The sequence below is a fragment of the Macaca mulatta genome, chromosome 15 (genome assembly GCF_049350105.2).
Source record: "Macaca mulatta isolate MMU2019108-1 chromosome 15, T2T-MMU8v2.0, whole genome shotgun sequence".
NCBI lineage: Eukaryota > Metazoa > Chordata > Mammalia > Primates > Cercopithecidae > Macaca > Macaca mulatta.
Genome location: NC_133420.1, coordinates 22,873,756 through 22,892,834, shown reverse-complemented (window position 1 = coordinate 22,892,834; position 19,079 = coordinate 22,873,756). Strand labels below are relative to the sequence as shown.

At 51.5% G+C, this 19,079-nt stretch overlaps 1 protein-coding gene and 1 pseudogene across 22 annotated transcripts in view; both read right to left on the bottom strand.

Annotated features, from left to right (window-relative positions):
• Positions 1-19,079, bottom strand: part of GOLGA1 (golgin A1) — a 70,455-nt gene that overhangs the window by 6,121 nt on the left and 45,255 nt on the right. For all 22 annotated transcript variants that reach the window (XM_028834853.2, XM_077968039.1, XM_077968042.1 and 19 more), the window contains 4 exons: positions 6,314-6,403; positions 5,378-5,480; positions 5,087-5,247; positions 4,216-4,359 (listed from right to left, as the gene is read on the bottom strand). In XM_028834853.2, coding sequence (XP_028690686.1) covers positions 4,216-4,359; positions 5,087-5,247; positions 5,378-5,480; positions 6,314-6,403 — 498 coding nt within the window. The remainder of the gene's footprint in view (positions 1-4,215; positions 4,360-5,086; positions 5,248-5,377; positions 5,481-6,313; positions 6,404-19,079) is intronic.
• On the bottom strand, positions 3,148-3,230 carry LOC114672951 (U4 spliceosomal RNA; annotated as a pseudogene).

Genomic DNA, 19,079 nt, shown 5'->3' with positions numbered 1-19,079 from the left:
GTGTGGCTGGGCTTCCACTTTGTTTATTGATTGATTGATTGATTGAGACGGAGTCTCGCTCTGTCGCCCAGGCTGGAGTGCAGTGGCGTGATCTCGGTTCACTGCAAGCTCCGCCTCCTGGGTTCACGCCATTCTCCTGCCTCAGCTTCCCGAGTAGCTGGGACTACAGGCACCCGCTGCCGCACCTGGCTAATTATTTTTGTCTTTTTAGTAGAGATGGGGTTTCACCATGTTAGCCAGGATGGTCTTGATCTCCTGACCTCGTGATCCGCCCACCTCGGCCTCCCAAAGTGTTGGGATTACAGGAGTGAGCCACCGCGCCCAGCCCGGGCTTCCACTTTAAAACAAAGCTGGGATAAGCTTTGTTTCCCCAAGCGAGGAATTCCGAGTGTTTCTCTTGGGAATGGAATGACTGAATCAGAGGACCACAAAAGTGTTTCTAACTCCTCCCCTGTGAGGCATTTTAAGTGACCTCCAACACACCCAATTTTGTAAAATGGCACCTTGTGGCTTCGATTTCTATTCTCTTGGCTGACCATGAGGTTGGACACTGTCCCAAAAGTACATTCGCTACTTTATCTTATGTTATTTGGTTTCCTGGGTTCTCTCACTTGGTAATTCATCTAATAATTACTGAGTCCCTACACTGTTCTAGGGGTGGAGAAACGGCAACAAAAAAGACAAAAGTTCACCCTTGGGGGTAAAAGAATCAATCAACAGGCCGGGCGCGGTGGCTCACACCTGTAATCCCAGCACTTTGGGAGGCCAAGGCGGGTGGATCACGAGGTCAAGAGATCGAGACCATCCTGGCCAACATGGTGAAACCCCATCTCTACTAAAAATACAAAAATTAGCTGGGTGTGGTAGCATGCGCCTGTAGTCCCAGCTACTTGGGAGGCTGAGGCAGGAGGAGAATTGTTTGAACTCGGGAGGCGGAGGTTGCAGTGAGCTGAGATTGCACCACTGCACTCCAGCCTGGCGACAGAGAGACTCCATCTCAAACACACACACACACACACACACACACACACACACACACAATTAGCCAGGCGTGATGGTGGGCACCTGTAATCACAGCTACTCTGGAGGCTGAGGCAAAAGAATCACTTGAACCGAGGAGGCAGAGGTCGTAGTGAGCCAAGATCACGCCATTGCACTCCAGTCTGGGTGACAGAGGGAGATTGTCTCAAAAAAAAAAAAAAAAAAAAAAATCGATAATCAAATCCGCAGTGTATTGGGGGTATGAAGAGGCACAAAGAGGCAGCATGGTAAGGGGTGGGGTTCTGGTGGTGAGGCTGGTCGGGATGGCATAAAGAAAGTGAGGGTGACTAGGGGAAGGCACTTCCAGACGGAAGGCTCAGCAAGTGCCAAGGCCCTGAGGTCAGAGGCTACTTGATGGGAGGTGAGGCCCCTGTGGCTGAGAGGGAGTGATGAGGACAGGAGGGCTCAGCTGGCAGGGGTAATGAGGGGCCCACACAGGGCTTTGTGGGCTTCTGCAAGGACTCAGGCTTTCATCAAGAGATAGGAAGTCATCAGAGGGCTAAGAGAGCAGTGCCAGGGAAACCGGTTAGAAGTCTGACACCATCTTCCAGAGAAGAGACAATGGTAACCTGCAGCAGGTGGCAGCGATGTGAAGTGGTGGATTCTGGGAAATGTGCGAAGGGGGTGCTGAAGGAATCTGTTAACGGCCTGGATGCCGGTGGAGAAAGAACCAAGGCAGATAGGACAACTCCAAGGCTTTTGCCGTCTGAGATGGGAAAGGTGGCCATGGCAGCCAGGGAGCACAGTGAAGCCGAAGTGTGTTTTCGGATGTTTTGAGTTTCAGACACCTTAGAGCTCACGTGGAGACGGGTTTGTGAGGCTAGCGTCCATGGAGCCATCTGGGCAGGAGGCAGGGAGGGGAACCAGCTGCACAGGGCATGGGTGAGATCGCAGCGGAGGGCGCACAGTGCAGAGAAGAGCTGTGAGGGCTGCCCCTGCGCACGGCGGGTGGCAGTGGGAAGGAGACTGGCCCATCAGAGGAGACGGAGAAGGAGCAGGCCATGGATGGGAGCTTCAGGAGGAGGAAGAGGCGCCTGTCCAAGGCTGCCAACAGGCCAATCAGAGGGAAAATTAGGAACTGCCTTCTGGATTTAGCAATGCAGATGTTACTGATGAGCTTGACAAGAGTGTTTTTCTGTGGAGTGGTGGGGGAAAGGTTGAGAGATGAGGAGTGGGAATGGAGATGGCAGATACAGAAAGTTTCAACTTGTCAGCACGGGAGGTGAGCAGAGCCTCAGCAACAGGACAAAGGGGTGTCAACCAAGGGCTTTCATAAGGCGCCTGCATGACAGTGCACTTCTCAGTGGATGGGACGACTCCAAGAAAAAATGACCTAGGCAAGAAGGGGGAGGCGGCTGGCGTAGTGCTTGGGGAGGTGAGGGAACAGGGAATGAGGAGGGGCTGTGGCACATCCCTTCTCAGAGAAGCAGGAGGCAGGAGTGCCAGGGCGGGTGAGGCAGGGTTGAGGTGAAGAGAGGAGAGAAGGTAGACATGAAGTTGGGGTTAGGAGCAAAGGGGCGTGAAGGCCCACGGATGAGGCGGGGTTGCGGGGAACACTGGGTTGCCCACAGGACCATGGTCCTGAGCTTCGAGGGGACCTGAATGCCCAGGTGATGGCACTTTCCAGCCAGGTCTGGCTCCATGGCTGCAGGCAGGGAGCAGGGAAGAGTTGAGTTTAGCCCAAGTTTAACCAGAGCTTGGCTAGGACAGTCTAAGGAAAGAGAGAGAGGCCAGAGAACCAGAGGTGTCGGGAAGGCAGTGGTCCCGAGACAGACACAGACCCAACGCTGAGTAAGGAGGCAGGAAGGCAGCACAGCTGGTAAGGCCAGAGGCTCCAGAGACAGAGGTCCTAGGGGCACATGGGACATTTACGAACAGGCACAATGAAACTGTGGGGTTGAGCAATGCGAGCTGAGGTGACACTAGGGAAGAAAGCAAGGCAGTCATTGCCGGAAGGGCTGGGATGGAGTGACTGACAGGGCTGTGAGGGGCCCAGGGGGCTGGGCTTCTGGGATGCTGGCAATGTCCTGATTCGCATCAGGGTGGTTTATATGGGTTTGCTTTCTGTTAATTCACTGAGACACACATCTGTTTTGTACACTCTTCTGTGTGTATTTTTTTTTTCAATTAGCAATAATCGCGCCTCAGATAGAACCTCATTGGCTACGATACTGCCACTGTGCAAAGATTCTGTATTTTATATTAGACATAATGAACACTTTCCCCTTGTAAAAGATCTAAACACACACACACAATTTGGGGGCAGAATTTCAGGCCAGAGCAATAGCCAGCTGGCATACTAAGCTTCACAGGACACTTTTTTTTTTTTTTTTTTTTTTTTTGAGACGGAGTCTCGCTTTGTAGCCCAGGCTGGAGTGCAGTGGCCGGATCTCAGCTCACTGCAAGCTCCGCCTCCCGGGTTCACGCCATTCTCCGGCCTCAGCCTCCCGAGTAGCTGGGACTACAGGCGCTGCCACCTCGCCCGGCTATTTTTTGTATTTCTTAGTAGAGACGGGGTTTCACCGTGTTAGCCAGGATGGTCTCGATCTCCTGACCTCGTGATCCGCCCATCTCGGCCTCCCAAAGTGCTGGGATTACAGGCTTGAGCCACCGCGCCCGGCCAGGACACTTTTAAGAACCAGGATTAAATGAGATCCTGCATTTATATAGGTGAAAAGGCTGGAGGGTGAGGGGTGGGGACCATGACATTCATTGAGCCTCTACCAAATACCAGAGAGTTTATAAAGTTTATAGGACCGTTAACAAACACCTTCATTTCATACCCCCCTCCTCCCACCCAAACAAACCCTTAAAGGCAGCTATCAGTGCTGTCCTTCCACAGCTGTAGAAAGGAAGTACAGAGGAAAGAGAACTGTCGCTATGGCCTGGCTGGGGACAGCCGAGCTGGCAGGGAACACGAAGGCTTGCGGCTGCCCAAGTCTGACACCTGGCCAGTTCTCCAGGGGGTGGGGAGAAGAGGACTGGGGAGGGTGTGGAGGAGCACAGTGCAGGAGGAACGGAAGATCAGGAGGAAGGCCTTTGGGTGAAAGGGGTCGTGGTTCCCAGGAGGTGCAGGGGGTACCATAAAAGCCTCCGAGGATGGCCTGGGTCATTTTAGACCCGAGGGCGGGGACCTGGTGGAGACAGAAACAGCCATGCAAAGGGCATCCTCACCTTATTTTTCTCCAGAAGTTGCTGCTCCAAGTCCTGTTTCTCCTTCTGTAGCTGCGTGAGATCCATGGCCCCAACCTCACCATTTGGTGTTCTTCCTGCAGTTGGAAGCTGGAACACAGGGTCCTGCATGGCCCTCGAGGTCACCTACAAGGTGGTAGCAGCAAGTTGAGAGCCAGGACAGGTAAGGTGAAGTTGAGCCGCAGGTGTACAGGGAAGGGGAGCCAGACTCATCCCTTAGGTGTGGGCTGTTGTGATCTAATAGGCAACTGGCCAGGAAGTAAATTCCTGGAGAAGATCCAAAGCCCAATGCGCACAACTAATCACATGACAAGTCTTTGCTGGGATGAAGGGCTTGCTCTCCCCTGTCTACTGACAAGGGCCATCTGTCATGGGCTCTTCAGGAATCATGGCCTCCTAGCCATATAAGTGCCCTACTTTATTTATTTATTTATTTATTGAGATGGAGTCTTGCTCTGTCGCTGAGGCTGGAGTGCAGTGACGTGATCTTGGCTCCACCAAGCTCCCCCTCCTGGGTTCACATCATTCTCCTGCCTCAGCCTCCTGAGCAGCTGTGACTACAGGTACCTGTCACCAATTTTTTGTATTTTTAGTAGAGACGGGGTTTCACCATGTTAGCCAGGATGGTCTCAATCTCCTGACCTCGTAATCCGCCTGCCTCGGCCTCCCAAAGTGCTGGGATTACAGGTGTGAGCCACCGCGCCTGGCTGAGTGCCCTACTTTAAAGAAAGGACCCTCCGTGCAGGGGAGTGTCCTGTCTACCGTGCGTCCCCACTGCTGCCTCCTCAGGGGCACTCTCAGCACCTGCCCTGCATCTTGCTGTAGCACCCACGCAGGCGCGGCTGGGACTTACGTGCGACTCGCTGACTGAGAGCACTTCGGCCTGCAATGGGCCCCGCAGCCTCAGCAGGTCCTCCTGCTCCGTGACCGCTGCAGCCTCCTCTGCCTTCAGGGTCCTCAGGGCCTCCAGCTCGGCCTGCAGCTGGTGCATCTGCAGCAGGGCAGAGTTGTGACCTAGGTCGGGAAGGAAGGAAGGGGGTACTGTGAGCCCAGTGACTCCATGCTGCCTGGTGATAAGGCTGTCACAAGGCAGGATGCTGGGCCTGAAAAGGAGAGAAGGCTCTGCCAGGGACAGACTCCTCACCTTGCTCCAGCTGGAGAATCTCCTGCTCTTTCTGGAGAAGCACTTCGGTTTTTTCCCGCAGATTCTGTTCCTTCTCATCTATTATGGCTGTCAGGTTAGCTGCCTTGGAGAGAAAAATCAACAAGAGGGAAGGTTGCGAGCAGTGAACCCATCTTTCCACAGAAATCTCCACTTTCCCGCTCTCCAGGGTCCACCATGAATCCCTCCCTGAAGTCCACAATCCAGAGCAAACCCCCAGCTGAGCTTTGCTCCTGTGACCGTGCACAAATCCATTCTCCTTGGCAGGGGTCCTGCACAGGGGCAGTTGCCTCCCACTGCCCCCTGGCCAACAGTGGGTCAACCAGAGACATGGCCATTCTGCCCAGCCCAACAAGCTGCCATAACTTCCATTTCCTGAGTGCCTACAACATCCCCAACACTAGACATGCATTTGATATATGTTACCTCATTAGAGAATAGTTTCCCGGAGGTGTAAGTAGAAGGACTAGAGTCCTCATCAGAGGAGACTCAGATTTGTTAAGGACTTACCAAAGACCTAAAGCCACTGAACTAGAAGCCCTGGGGTCAGATGTGAAGTCTACCTTCAAGGGAGGCTTTCCTATACTTCCTGCAAAAACTCAACCCAACCTTCCGTGGCCTCTGGGGCAGGTGGCCAATGATGGGCCACCTCACAGAATCAGAGCCCAGTAGGCCCCTGAGCATGGACCATTTTCCAGGTAATGACAGTTGAAAAATCAGAAAAGGGCATCCTATGGGGTGAGGGTTTCTTTATAACATTTGTCTACCAGCTTCCTAGAGAGCACGGGGGCCCACGCAGCTGACTGCATTCCCTGAGCCCTGTGTCTACTACCCCTACACTGGAGAGACAGGGCCTCTCCGACAGTCCCATGGCAGGATGGGCCTGCTGCTCGTGCAACTGCGTGAAACAGGGCCCACCTGTTGCTGGAACTCTTCCCTTTGCTTCCGCACCTCCTCCAGGGCTTGAGCCATCGCGACACTCACAATTTCTCTTTGGCTCCATTCTTCCTACAATGCAGAAAACCACCGAGCCCCAACATTTAGTTCACAGTTTTTTAGCTGTATGCCACGCAAGAAGCCCGGCAGACAGGGCACGGCTTTGCAGAGCCAGACCAACATGCTCCCCACTTCCCCAGGCTCCCAGCCTGGCCCCTCCCTGCCATGCCTTCAGTATCCCTCTCAGAGCTGTCCTGGCAGGCAACCCACCAACTTCCCTGGAAATGGCACAGCACTGAGGATCGATTGCCCCAAAAGCACCTCCGCCAGGACCCACACCAAGGCTAGAGGCCTATCCTGAAGAGCTGGTCTAAGGACAGTAGCCAAGAACAAGAAGTCAGACTTGCAGGCCACGTGAATGGAGTGGGGGACTGGAACAATTGGTTACGGAAAGAGTAAGAAACAATGACTGGGTATGGTGGCTCACACCAATAATCCCAGCACTTCAGGAGGCTGAGGTGGGAGGATCGCTTGAACCCAGGAGTTCAAGACCATCCTGGGCAACACAGCGAGGACCTGTCTCTATATAAGAAAAATTAGCCAAGCATTGTGGCACATGCATGTAGTGCCAGCTACTCAGGAGGTTGAGGTGAGAGGATTGCTTGTGTCCGGGAGGTCAAGGCTGCAGGAAAATGGATTCAAGCATCAGCTAGTGAGGGGCTAGACTGACAGGACAGAACAGAGTCTCTGTGGCTCCAAAGTCTGCGCTAGTGCCTCAGAGCCACATAAGATCCAGCACTGTGGGAGGCGGGGTTGACGGTGCCTGCTTAGGTTCACTGTGGCACAAAGCAGGGCCTGCAGCTTGCAGGAGCCACCAGGCCACCCACGCACGGCTGCCTCTGCACCTGGGGATGATTCTCCACGATGGGCTTAGGGAACAGCTGCTTTGAAGAGCATGGATAAAAACAATTCTAAATATATGTGCACCTAATAGCAGCACTTCAAAATACATGAAGCGAAGACAGACAGAACTAAAGGAAGAAAGAGACAAATCTACCATCGTAGTGGAAGATTGAGCACACCCTTCTCAGTAGCTGATGGAACAAGTAGACTGTTAAACTAAATACGGCCTTGATTTGTCTCACCCAGAGCTTAGCAATTTTATTCACCTTCAAATAATCCACTTCAGGCTTCAGCAGTCCTCGCTATTATGACAGGGTCCCATTCTTTTTTTTTTTTTTTTGAGATGGAGCTTCTCTTTTGTTGCCCAGGCTGGAATGCAGTGGCGCAATCTCAGTTGACTGCAACCTCTGCCTCCCAGGTTCAAGCAATTCTCCTGCCTCACCCTCCCGAGTAGCTGGGACTACAGGCATGGGCCACCATGCCTGGCTAATTTTTGTATTTTTAGTAGAGACGGGTTTCACCATGTTGGCCAGGCTGCTCTCAAACTCCTGACCTTTGGTGATCTACCTTGGCCTCCGAAAGCGCTGGGATTACAGGCATGAGCCACTGCGCCCGGCCTCCCTCTCTCCCTCCCTTCTTCCCATCTTCCCTTCCTCCTTTCCTTCCTGAGACAGAGTTTCGCTTTTGTTGCCCAGGCTGGAGTGCAATGGTGCGATCTCGGCTCACTGCAACCTCTGACTCCCGGGTTCAAGCGATTCTCCTGCCTCAGCCTCCCAGGTAGCTGGGATTACAGGCATGCGCCACTATGCCCAGCTAATTTTTGTATTTTTAGTAGAGATGGGGTTTCACCATGTTGGTCAGGCTGGTCTTGAACTCCTGATCTCAGGTGATCCACTCGCTTTGGCCTCCCAAAGTGCTGGGATTACAGGGCTGAGTCACCATGCCCAGCCCATTTTATTTTCCATTTCATTAATTTGTGTGCTTGTATTTGTTATTTCTTCCTTGAGTTTGATTTATGCCTTTTTCTGACTTTTTGAGATGCATACGTGGCTCAATTTTCAGGCTTTCTTCCTAAGAGATGACACTGAGACTGAAATTTCCTTCCATGCACTGCTTTAGTTATACTCGACCAATTTTGATCCATACTATTTACAAAATCATTTATTTCAAAATATTATTTTTTTTTGTGACGGAGTTTAGCTCTTGTCACACCCAGGCTGGAGTGCAATGGCACAATCTTGGCTCACTGTGTGAACCACTGTGCCCAGCTTTATTTCAAAATATTTCAGAATTTCCATTGTGATTTTTTTTCTTTGACCTATGGGTTCTTTGAAAGTGTATTTCAGGCTGGGCACGGTGGCTCACGCCTGTAATCCCGGCACTTTGGGAGGCCAAAGCGGGCAGATCACCTGAGGTTGGGAGTTCGAGACGAGTCTGACCAACATGGAGAAACCCTATCTCTACTAAAAATACAAAATTAGCCTGGTGTGGTGGTGCACGCCTGTGATCCTAGCTACTTGGGAGGCTGAGGCAGGAGAATCTCTTGAACCCAGGAGGCAGAGGTTGCAGTGAGCTGAGATCGCGCCATTGCACTCTAGCCTGGGCAACAAGAGAGAAATTCCGTCTCAAAAAAGAAAGAAAGTGTATTTCTTAAATGTAAACATATAGGAGTTTTCTATATGTTTACATTTAAATTTTCGTTTTTGGAAATGGGTTCTTGCTCTATCGCCCAGGCTGCAGTCCGGTTTGTGGTGATAGCTCGCTGCAGCCTCCACCTTCTAGGCTCAAAAGATCCTCCTGCCCCAGTCTCCTGAGTAGCTGGGACTACAGGTGTATGCCTTGATGAACTGTGACGAAACCATCACCCTCATAAAAATAGTAAAAATACCCATCCACCAAAAAGCTTCCTCATGTCCTTTTGTAATTTATTTTATTAATTTCAGTTATTCTATTTTTCAGGTCTAAAATTCTATTTGATTCCTTTTTTAAAACTGCTGTTTTTTATTATAACTATAATACAATAATAGAACTATTCCACATCTTTTTTTTTTTTTTTTTTTTTTTTTTTTGAGACGGAGTCTCACGCTGTTGCCCAGGCTGGAGTGCAGTGGCGCGATCTCGGCTCACTGCAAGCTCCGCCTCCTGGGTTCACACCATTCTCCTGCCTCAGCCTCCTGAGTACCTGGGACTACAGGCGCCCGCCACCGCGCCCGGCTAATTTTTTGTATTTTTAGTAGAGACGGGGTTTCACTGTGGTCTCGATCTCCTGACCTTGTGATCCGCCCGCCTCGGCCTCCCAAAGTGCTGGGATTACAGGCTTGAGCCACCGCGCCCGGCCCTATTCCACATCTTGCTGAAATTTTTAATTTTGTCTTTTATCTCCTTAAACATAGTAAGCATATAATACCTGAGCCCTTGTGAGTCCGTTTGTTCATGTTGCTTTGTATTTTTGTTTGCTTATCTTTGATTTTGTTTTTTCTAATCACCCAGGAGCACTAATAACCTGGGATCGTTTTAATCCAAAATTAGCTCACGGGTTTTTCCCGGGCCACCCATGTCCTTCAGTTAGTGCAATCAAAGCTGGGGGCAGGGTGTGGATGGCGTGCTGGTTACTTCCCGTTCAACTTCACTCCTAGCGTGCAGTCCTGTGGTGTGCCTAACCAAAGCTTCTAGGATCTCCCAGGCTGGATCCAAGCTTTAATAAAAATTAAACTCCAATTTCTATTCCCCTAACTCTGAGAAACTATGAAAAATTTAGATAAACTTCCAGCCTCTTCAGGATCAGCAGATACCACCAGGGCAAAAGCTGCTTTGCATGCCGGACTCCTGTCCCTGGGCGGGATGGGCCATTCCTCACTGTCTTGTAGGCTCCTACAAGCAGATGTTCTCTTATTTTGGCCAGTTTTTCTGGGAGTCCTCAGGTGAGCTGGTCTGAATTACCTAGTCTGCCTTTACTGCAAGTGGAAGCATCTCTCCAGTCTCATTTTAACCTGCTCTCGTCAACCATATCTCCCTGCGACTCTACAGTGACTATTCTTCCCAGCGTTGCTGACACACTCAGTCTTGGCAAATCTAACGGTCAGCTCTTTGTCTCCTTTCTTGACCAGTTGGCAGCATATGACAGAGTTCACTACTCAGTCCTTCTTGTAATGCTTTCTGCCCTGTACTTCCAGAGCCCCACATGCACCTGCTTTTACTGCTACCCTACCTGCGGCTCCTTTGGTGTCTTCTCTGTTGGCCCCTCCTTTTGTTCTGAGCTTCTACCTGTGGGTGTGGCCCTGGCCTTTGTTTTCCACCCTCTTCTCTATCTGCACTCACTGATAGCCATTTGGCTGTAATTTTGCCTGTGAGCTATGCTGATCGATGGTTTCCTAAAGTTCTGTGTGTGTATGTGTGTGCGCGCGCCTATGTGTGTTTGAAATAGGTTCTTGCTCTGTCATTCAGGCTGGAGTGCAGTGGTGTGATCTTGGCTCACTGCAACCTCCACCTCTTGGGCTCCCAAGCAGCTGGGACTATAGGCACACAGGCTTCCTAATTTATATATCTACTCAGAATCTGTGCCGATTTCCAGACTTGTCAGCCTACAGACTGCTTGTTGGGTAGGCCTCTGAAGCTCAACATACCCAAAATGGAATCCACTCTTGACATATCTCCCCAGACCCCCATCTCAGTGAATGGTATGTACGCTGTTCATTCAGTTACCCCACTGGTTCTCTGCCAGCAGTGCTTTTGCCCCCACGAGACATTTAGCAATGTCTGGAGACACAGTGGTTGTCTTAAGTGGGGCTGCTACTGACATCTAGTGGGTAGATGTTCCTAAGCAGCCTATCATGCACATTTGCAGCACATACAACAAAGAAGTTCCACAACAGACACCCTCCACAACAGAGACCCCTCCACAACAGAGACCATCCACAACAGAGACCCTCCACAACAGACACCCTCCACAACAGAGAACATTCCACAACAGAGACCCTCCACAACAGAGACCCTCCACAACAGAGACCCATCCACAACAGAGACCCTCCACAACAGAGAACCACCCACAACAGAGACCCTCCACAACAGAGAACATTCCACAACAGAGACCCTCCACAACAGAGAACATTCCACAACAGAGACCCATCCACAACAGAGACCCTCCACAACAGAGAACATTCCACAACAGAGACCCATCCACAACAGAGACCCTCCACAACAGAGAACCACCACAACAGAGAACATTCCACAACAGAGACCCATCCACAACAGAGACCCTCCACAACAGAGACCTTCCACAACAGAGAACATTCCACAACAGACACCCTCCACAACAGAGACCCTCCACAACAGAGACCCTCCACAACAGAGAACATTCCACAACAGAGACCCTCCACAACAGAGACCCTCCAAAACAGACACCCTCCACAACAGAGAACATTCCACAACAGAGAACATTCCACAACAGAGACCCTCCACAACAGAGACCCTCCACAACAGAGACCCTCCACAACAGACACCCTCCACAACAGAGACCCTCCACAACAGACACCCTCCACAACAGAGAACATTCCACAACAGAGACCCTCCACAACAGAGACCCTCCACAACAGAGAACATTCCACAACAGAGACCCATCCACAACAGAGACCCTCCACAACAGAGAACCACCCACAACAGAGACCCTCCACAACAGAGAACATTCCACAACAGAGACCCTCCACAACAGAGACCCTCCACAACAGAGAACATTCCACAACAGAGACCCATCCACAACAGAGACCCTCCACAACAGAGAACCACCACAACAGAGAACATTCCACAACAGAGACCCATCCACAACAGAGACCCTCCACAACAGAGACCCTCCACAACAGAGAACATTCCACAACAGAGACCCTCCACAACAGAGACCCTCCACAACAGAGAACATTCCACAACAGAGACCCTCCACAACAGAGACCCTCCACAACAGAGAACATTCCACAACAGAGACCCTCCACAACAGAGACCCTCCACAACAGACACCCTCCACAACAGAAAACATTCCACAACAGAGACCCTGTACAACAGAGACCCTCCACAACAGAGACCCTCCACAACAGAGACCACCCACAACAGAGACCACCCACAACAGAGAACATTCCACAACAGAGACGCTCCACAACAGAGAACATTCCACAACAGAGACCCTCCACAACAGAGACCCACCCACAACAGAGACCCACCCACAACAGACACCCTCCACAACAGACACCCTCCACAACAGAGACCCTCCACAGCAGACACCCTCCACAACAGAGAACCACCCACAACAGAGACCAACCACAACAGAGACCCTCCACAACAGAGACCCACCCACAACAGAGACCCACCCACAACAGAGACCCTCCACAACAGAGAACCACCCACAACAGAGACCCTCCACAACAGACACCCTCCACAACAGACACCCTCCACAACAGAGACCCTCCACAACAGAGACCCTCCACAACAGACACCCTCCGCAACAGACACCCTCCGCAACAGAGACCAACCACAACAGAGACCCTCCACAACAGAGACCCTCCACAACAGAGACCAACCACAACAGAGACCCTCCACAACAGACACCCTCCACAACAGAGACCCTCCACAACAGACACCCTCCACAACAGACACCCTCCACAACAGAGACCCTCCACAACAGAGACCCTCCCACAACAGAGAACATTCCACAACAGAGACCCTCCACAACAGAGACCCTCCACAACAGAGAACATTCCACAACAGAGACCCATCCACAACAGAGACCCTCCACAACAGAGAACCACCCACAACAGAGACCCTCCACAACAGAGACCCTCCACAACAGAGAACATTCCACAACAGAGACCCTCCACAACAGAGACCCTCCACAACAGAGAACCACCCACAACAGAGACCCTCCACAACAGAGAACATTCCACAACAGAGACCCATCCACAACAGAGACCCTCCACAACAGAGAACCACCCACAACAGAGACCCTCCACAACAGAGAACCACCCACAACAGAGACCCTCCACAACAGAGACCCTCCACAACAGAGACCCATCCACAACAGAGAACCCTCCACAACAGAAACCCTCCACAACAGAGACCCTCCCACAACAGAGACCCTCCACAACAGACACCCTCCGCAACAGACACCCTCCGCAACAGAGACCCTCCGCAACAGAGACCCTCCACAACAGACACCCTCCACAACAGAGACCCTCCACAACAGAGACCCTCCACAACAGACACCCTCCACAACAGACACCCTCCACAACAGAGACCCTCCACAACAGAGACCCTCCCACAACAGAGAACATTCCACAACAGAGACCCTCCACAACAGAGAACATTCCACAACAGAGACCCATCCACAACAGAGACCCTCCACAACAGAGAACCACCCACAACAGAGACCCTCCACAACAGAGACCCTCCACAACAGAGAACATTCCACAACAGAGACCCTCCACAACAGAGACCCTCCACAACAGAGAACCACCCACAACAGAGACCCTCCACAACAGAGAACATTCCACAACAGAGACCCATCCACAACAGAGACCCTCCACAACAGAGAACCACCCACAACAGAGACCCTCCACAACAGAAACCCTCCACAACAGAGACCCATCCACAACAGAGAACCCTCCACAACAGACACCCTCCACAACAGAGACCCTCCCACAACAGACACCCTCCACAACAGAGACCCTCCGCAACAGAGACCCTCCACAACAGACACCCTCCACAACAGACACCCTCCACAACAGAGACCCTCCGCAACAGAGACCCTCCGCAACAGACACCCTCCACAACAGAGACCCTCCACAACAGACACCCTCCACAACAGAGACCCTCCCACAACAGAGAACCACCACAACAGAGACCAACCACAAAAGAGACCCATCCACAACAGAGACCCTCCACAACAGAGAACATTCCACAACAGAGACCCTCCACAACAGAGAACATTCCACAACACAGAACATTCCACAACAGAGACCCTCCACAACAGAGAACATTCCACAACACAGAACATTCCACAACAGAGACCCTCCACAACAGAGAACCACCCACAACAGAGACCCACCCACAACAGAGACCCACCCACAACAGACACCCTCCACAACAGAGAACCACCCACAACAGAGACCCTCCACAACAGACACCCTCCACAACAGAGACCCTCCACAACAGACACCCTCCACAACAGAGAACCACCCACAGCAGAGACCAACCACAACAGAGACCCATCCACAACAGAGAACATTCCACAACAGACACCCTTCACAACAGAGACCCTCCACAACAGAGACCCTCCACAACAGACACCCTCCACAACAGAGACCCTCCCACAACAGAGAACCCTCCACAACAGAGAACATTCCACAACAGAGACCCTCCACAACAGACACCCTCCACAACAGAGAACCACCCACAGCAGAGACCAACCACAACAGAGACCCATCCACAACAGAGAACATTCCACAACAGACACCCTTCACAACAGAGACCCTCCACAACAGAGACCCTCCACAACAGACACCCTCCACAACAGAGACCCTCCCACAACAGAGAACCCTCCACAACAGAGAACATTCCACAACAGAGACCCTCCACAACAGACACCCTCCACAACAGAGACCCTCCACAACAGACACCCTCCACAACAGAGAACCACCCACAACAGAGACCAACCACAACAGAGAGCCTCCACAACAGAGACCCTCCACAACAGACACCCTCCACAACAGAGAACCACCCACAACAGAGACCAACCACAACAGAGAGCCTCCACAACAGAGACCCTCCACAACAGACACCCTCCACAACAGAGACCCTCCCACAACAGAGAACCCTCCACAACAGAGAACATTCCACAACAGAGACCCTCCACAACAGACACCCACCCACAACAGAAACCCTCCACAACAGAGACCCTCCACAACAGAGACCCTCCACAACAGACACCCTCCACAACAGAGACCCTCCAAAACAGAGACCCTCCCACAACAGAGAACATTCCACAACAGAGACCCTCCACAACAGACACCCTCCACAACAGACACCCTCCACAACAGAGAACATTCCACAACAGAGACCCTCCACAACAGAGAACCACCCACAACAGAGACCCTCCACAACAGAGACCCACCCACAACAGACACCCTCCACAACAGAGACCCTCCCACAACAGAGACCCTCCACAACAGAGACCCTCCACAACAGAGAACCCTCCACAACAGAGAACATTCCACAACAGACACCCTCCACAACAGACACCCTCCACAACAGAGAACCCTCTACAACAGAGACCCATCCACAACAGAGACCCCTCCACAACAGACACCCTCCACAACAGAGAACATTCCACAACAGAGACCCTCCACAACAGACACCCACCCACAAAAGAGACCCTCCACAACAGAGAACAACCACAACAGAGACCCTCCACAACAGAGACCAACCACAACAGAGACCCTCCACAACAGAGACCAACCACAACAGAGACCCTCCACAACAGAGAACATTCCACAACAGTGACCCTCCACAAGAGACACCCTCCACAACAGAGAACCACCCACAACAGAGACCCTCCACAACAGAGACCCATCCACAACAGAGAACCCTCCACAACAGAGACCCTTCACAACAGAGAACGCTCCACAACAGAGACCCACCCACAACAGAGACCCTCCCACAACAGAGAACCACCCACAACAGAGAACCCTCCACAACAGAGAACCACCCACAACAGAGACCACCCACAACAGAGACCCTCCACAACAGAGAACCACCCACAACAGAGACCCTCCACAACAGACACCCTCCACAAAAGAGACCCTCCACAACAGAGAACCCTCCACAACAGAGAACCCTCCACAACAGAGACTCCTCCACAACAGACACCCTCCACAACAGAGAACATTCCACAACAGAGACCCTCCACAACAGACACCCACCCACAACAGAGAACCACCCACAACAGAGAACCACAACAGACACCCTCCACAACAGAGAACCACCCACAACAGAGACCCTCCACAACAGAGACCCATCCACAACAGAGAACCCTCCACAACAGACACCCTCCACAACAGAGACCCTCCACAACAGAGACCCTCCACAACAGAGACCCATCCACGACAGAGAACCTTCCACGACAGAGACCATTCCACAACAGAGAACCACCCACAACAGAGAACCACCACAACAGAGACCCTCCACAACAGAGACCCTCCACAACAGAGACCCTCCACAACAGAGAACCACCATAACAGAGACCCTCCACAACAGAGACCCATCCACAACAGAGAACCTTCCACAACAGAGACCATTCCACAACAGAGACCCTCCCACAACAGAGACCCTCCACAACAGACACCCTCCACAACAGACACCCTCCACAACAGAGACCCTCCACAACAGAGACCCTCCACAACAGAGAACCACCACAACAGAGACCCTCCACAACAGAGACCCACCCACAACAGAGAACCACCCACAACAGAGAACCACAACAGACACCCTCCACAACAGAGAACCACCCACAACAGAGAACCCTCCACAACAGAGACCCTCCACAACAGAGACCCTCCACAACAGAGACCCTCCACAACAGAGAACCACCACAACAGAGACCCATCCACAACAGAGAACATTCCACAACAGAGAACCACTCACAAGAGACCCTCCACAACAGAGAACCCTCCACAACAGAGACCCACCACAACAGAGACCACCCACAACAGAGACCCTCCACAACAGAGAACCACCCACAACAGAGACCCTCCACAACAGAGAACCACCCACAACAGAGAACCCTCCACAACAGAGAACATTCCACAACAGAGAACCACTCACAAGAGACCCTCCACAACAGAGAACCACCCACAACAGAGAACCCTCCACAACAGAGACCCACCACAACAGAGACCACCCACAACAGAGACCCTCCACAACAGAGACCCTCCACAACAGAGACCCTCCACAACAGAGACCCATCCACAACAGAGAACCACCACAACAAAGAACCATCCACAACAGAGAACCACCACAACAGAGAACCATCCACAACAGAGACCCTCCCACAACAGAGAACCACCACAACAGAGAACCACCCACAACAGAGAACATTCCACAACAAAGACCCTCCACAACAGGGACCCTCCACAACAGAGACCCACAACAGAGACCCTCCACAACAGAGACCCTCCCACAACAGAGACCCTCCACAACAGAGAACCACCACAACAGAGAACCACCACAACAGAGAACCCTCCACAACAGAGAACCTCTACAACAAAGAACCTCTACAACAGAGAACCATCCGGCCTCAAACGTCAATAGCACTGAAGTGGAGAAACTGAATTATACAAACCAAATCTAGGTGTCATCTACAATTCCTGTTTTTCTCCCATTCCTAAGTCCTTAAAGCTCCATCTCAGGCAGGGCATGGTGGCTCACACCTGTAATCCCAGCACTTTGGGAGGCCAAGGCAGGTGGATCACTTGAGGTCAGGAGTTCAAGATCAGCCTGGCCAATATGGTGAAACGCTGTCTCTACCAAAAATACAAAAATTAGCCGGGCATGGTGGCATGTGCCTGTAGTCCCAGCTACTTGGGAGGTGGAGCATGAGAATTGCTTGAACCCAGGAGGTCGAGGTAATAGTAGGCCAAGAACGTTCCACTACACGTCGGCCTGGGCAACAAAGTGAGACTCCATCTCATATACAAAAAACAAAAAGCAAACAAAACAGCTCCATCTCTAAAAATAAATATTGGTCTGAATACTTCTTCCCAAGTCCACCACTAATGTGTTAGTCACTTCTGGCCTAGATTCCTAAAAAGTCTCCTAAACAGTCTTCCGGCTTCTGCTCATGCCTGCCTTACCAAACATTCTTCACAGGCAGCCACAGAAATCCTTTTAAAACAAAACTTCTCACATCACTTATCTGCTTAAGACCTGCCACGGCCGGCCAGGAGCGGTGGCTCATGCCTGTAATCCCAGCACTTTGGGAGGCCAAGGAGAGTGGATCGCTTGAGCACAGGAGTTTAAAATCAGCCTGGTTAACATAGCAAGACCCTGTCTCTACAAAAGAAAGATTAATAAATTTTGCACACCTGTAGTCCTAGTTATTCATGAAGCTGAGGTGGGAGGATTGCTTGAGCCTGGGAAGCTGAGGCTGCAGTGAGCTGTTATCGCACCACTGCACTCCAGCCTGGGCAACACAGAAAGACCCTGTCTCAAAAAAAAAAAAAGACCTGCCAGGGCTTCCCATGATTCTTTCTAACGCCTGTGTTCCCCCTCACCACCAGCCATGCTCTCCCTTGGCCAGTAGCTGCAGCCACACTGGCCTCTGTGCTATTCTTTGAACAGACCAGGCTTTTTCCTGCCTCAGAGCCTTTATATTTGTTATTTCTTCTGTCTAGAATATTCTTCCTCAAATATTCACATTGCAGGCCCTTCTGCCAGCATCAAGGCCTTCCCCAACTCCACACGGAAAGAGCCCTCTCCTCCCCAACCTCCCCCCTGGCTGTCCTTGCCCTGTTCTATTTTCTTCACAGCATTTATCATTATTCGTAACCTGGTTACCATCTCTAGTTACAAACTCCACAAGAAAGGAACTTCACCTGTTTTTTCCATTGCTCTTTATTTTATTTATTTACTTTTTGGGATGGAGTCTCGCTATGTCACCCAGGCTGGAGTGCAGTGGCATGATCTTGGCTCACTGCAGCCTCCACATCCCGGGTTCAAGTGATTCTCCTGCCTCAGCCTCCCAATTGGGATTACAGGCACACACCACGACACTGGCTAATTGTTGAATTTTTAGTAGAGATGGGATTTC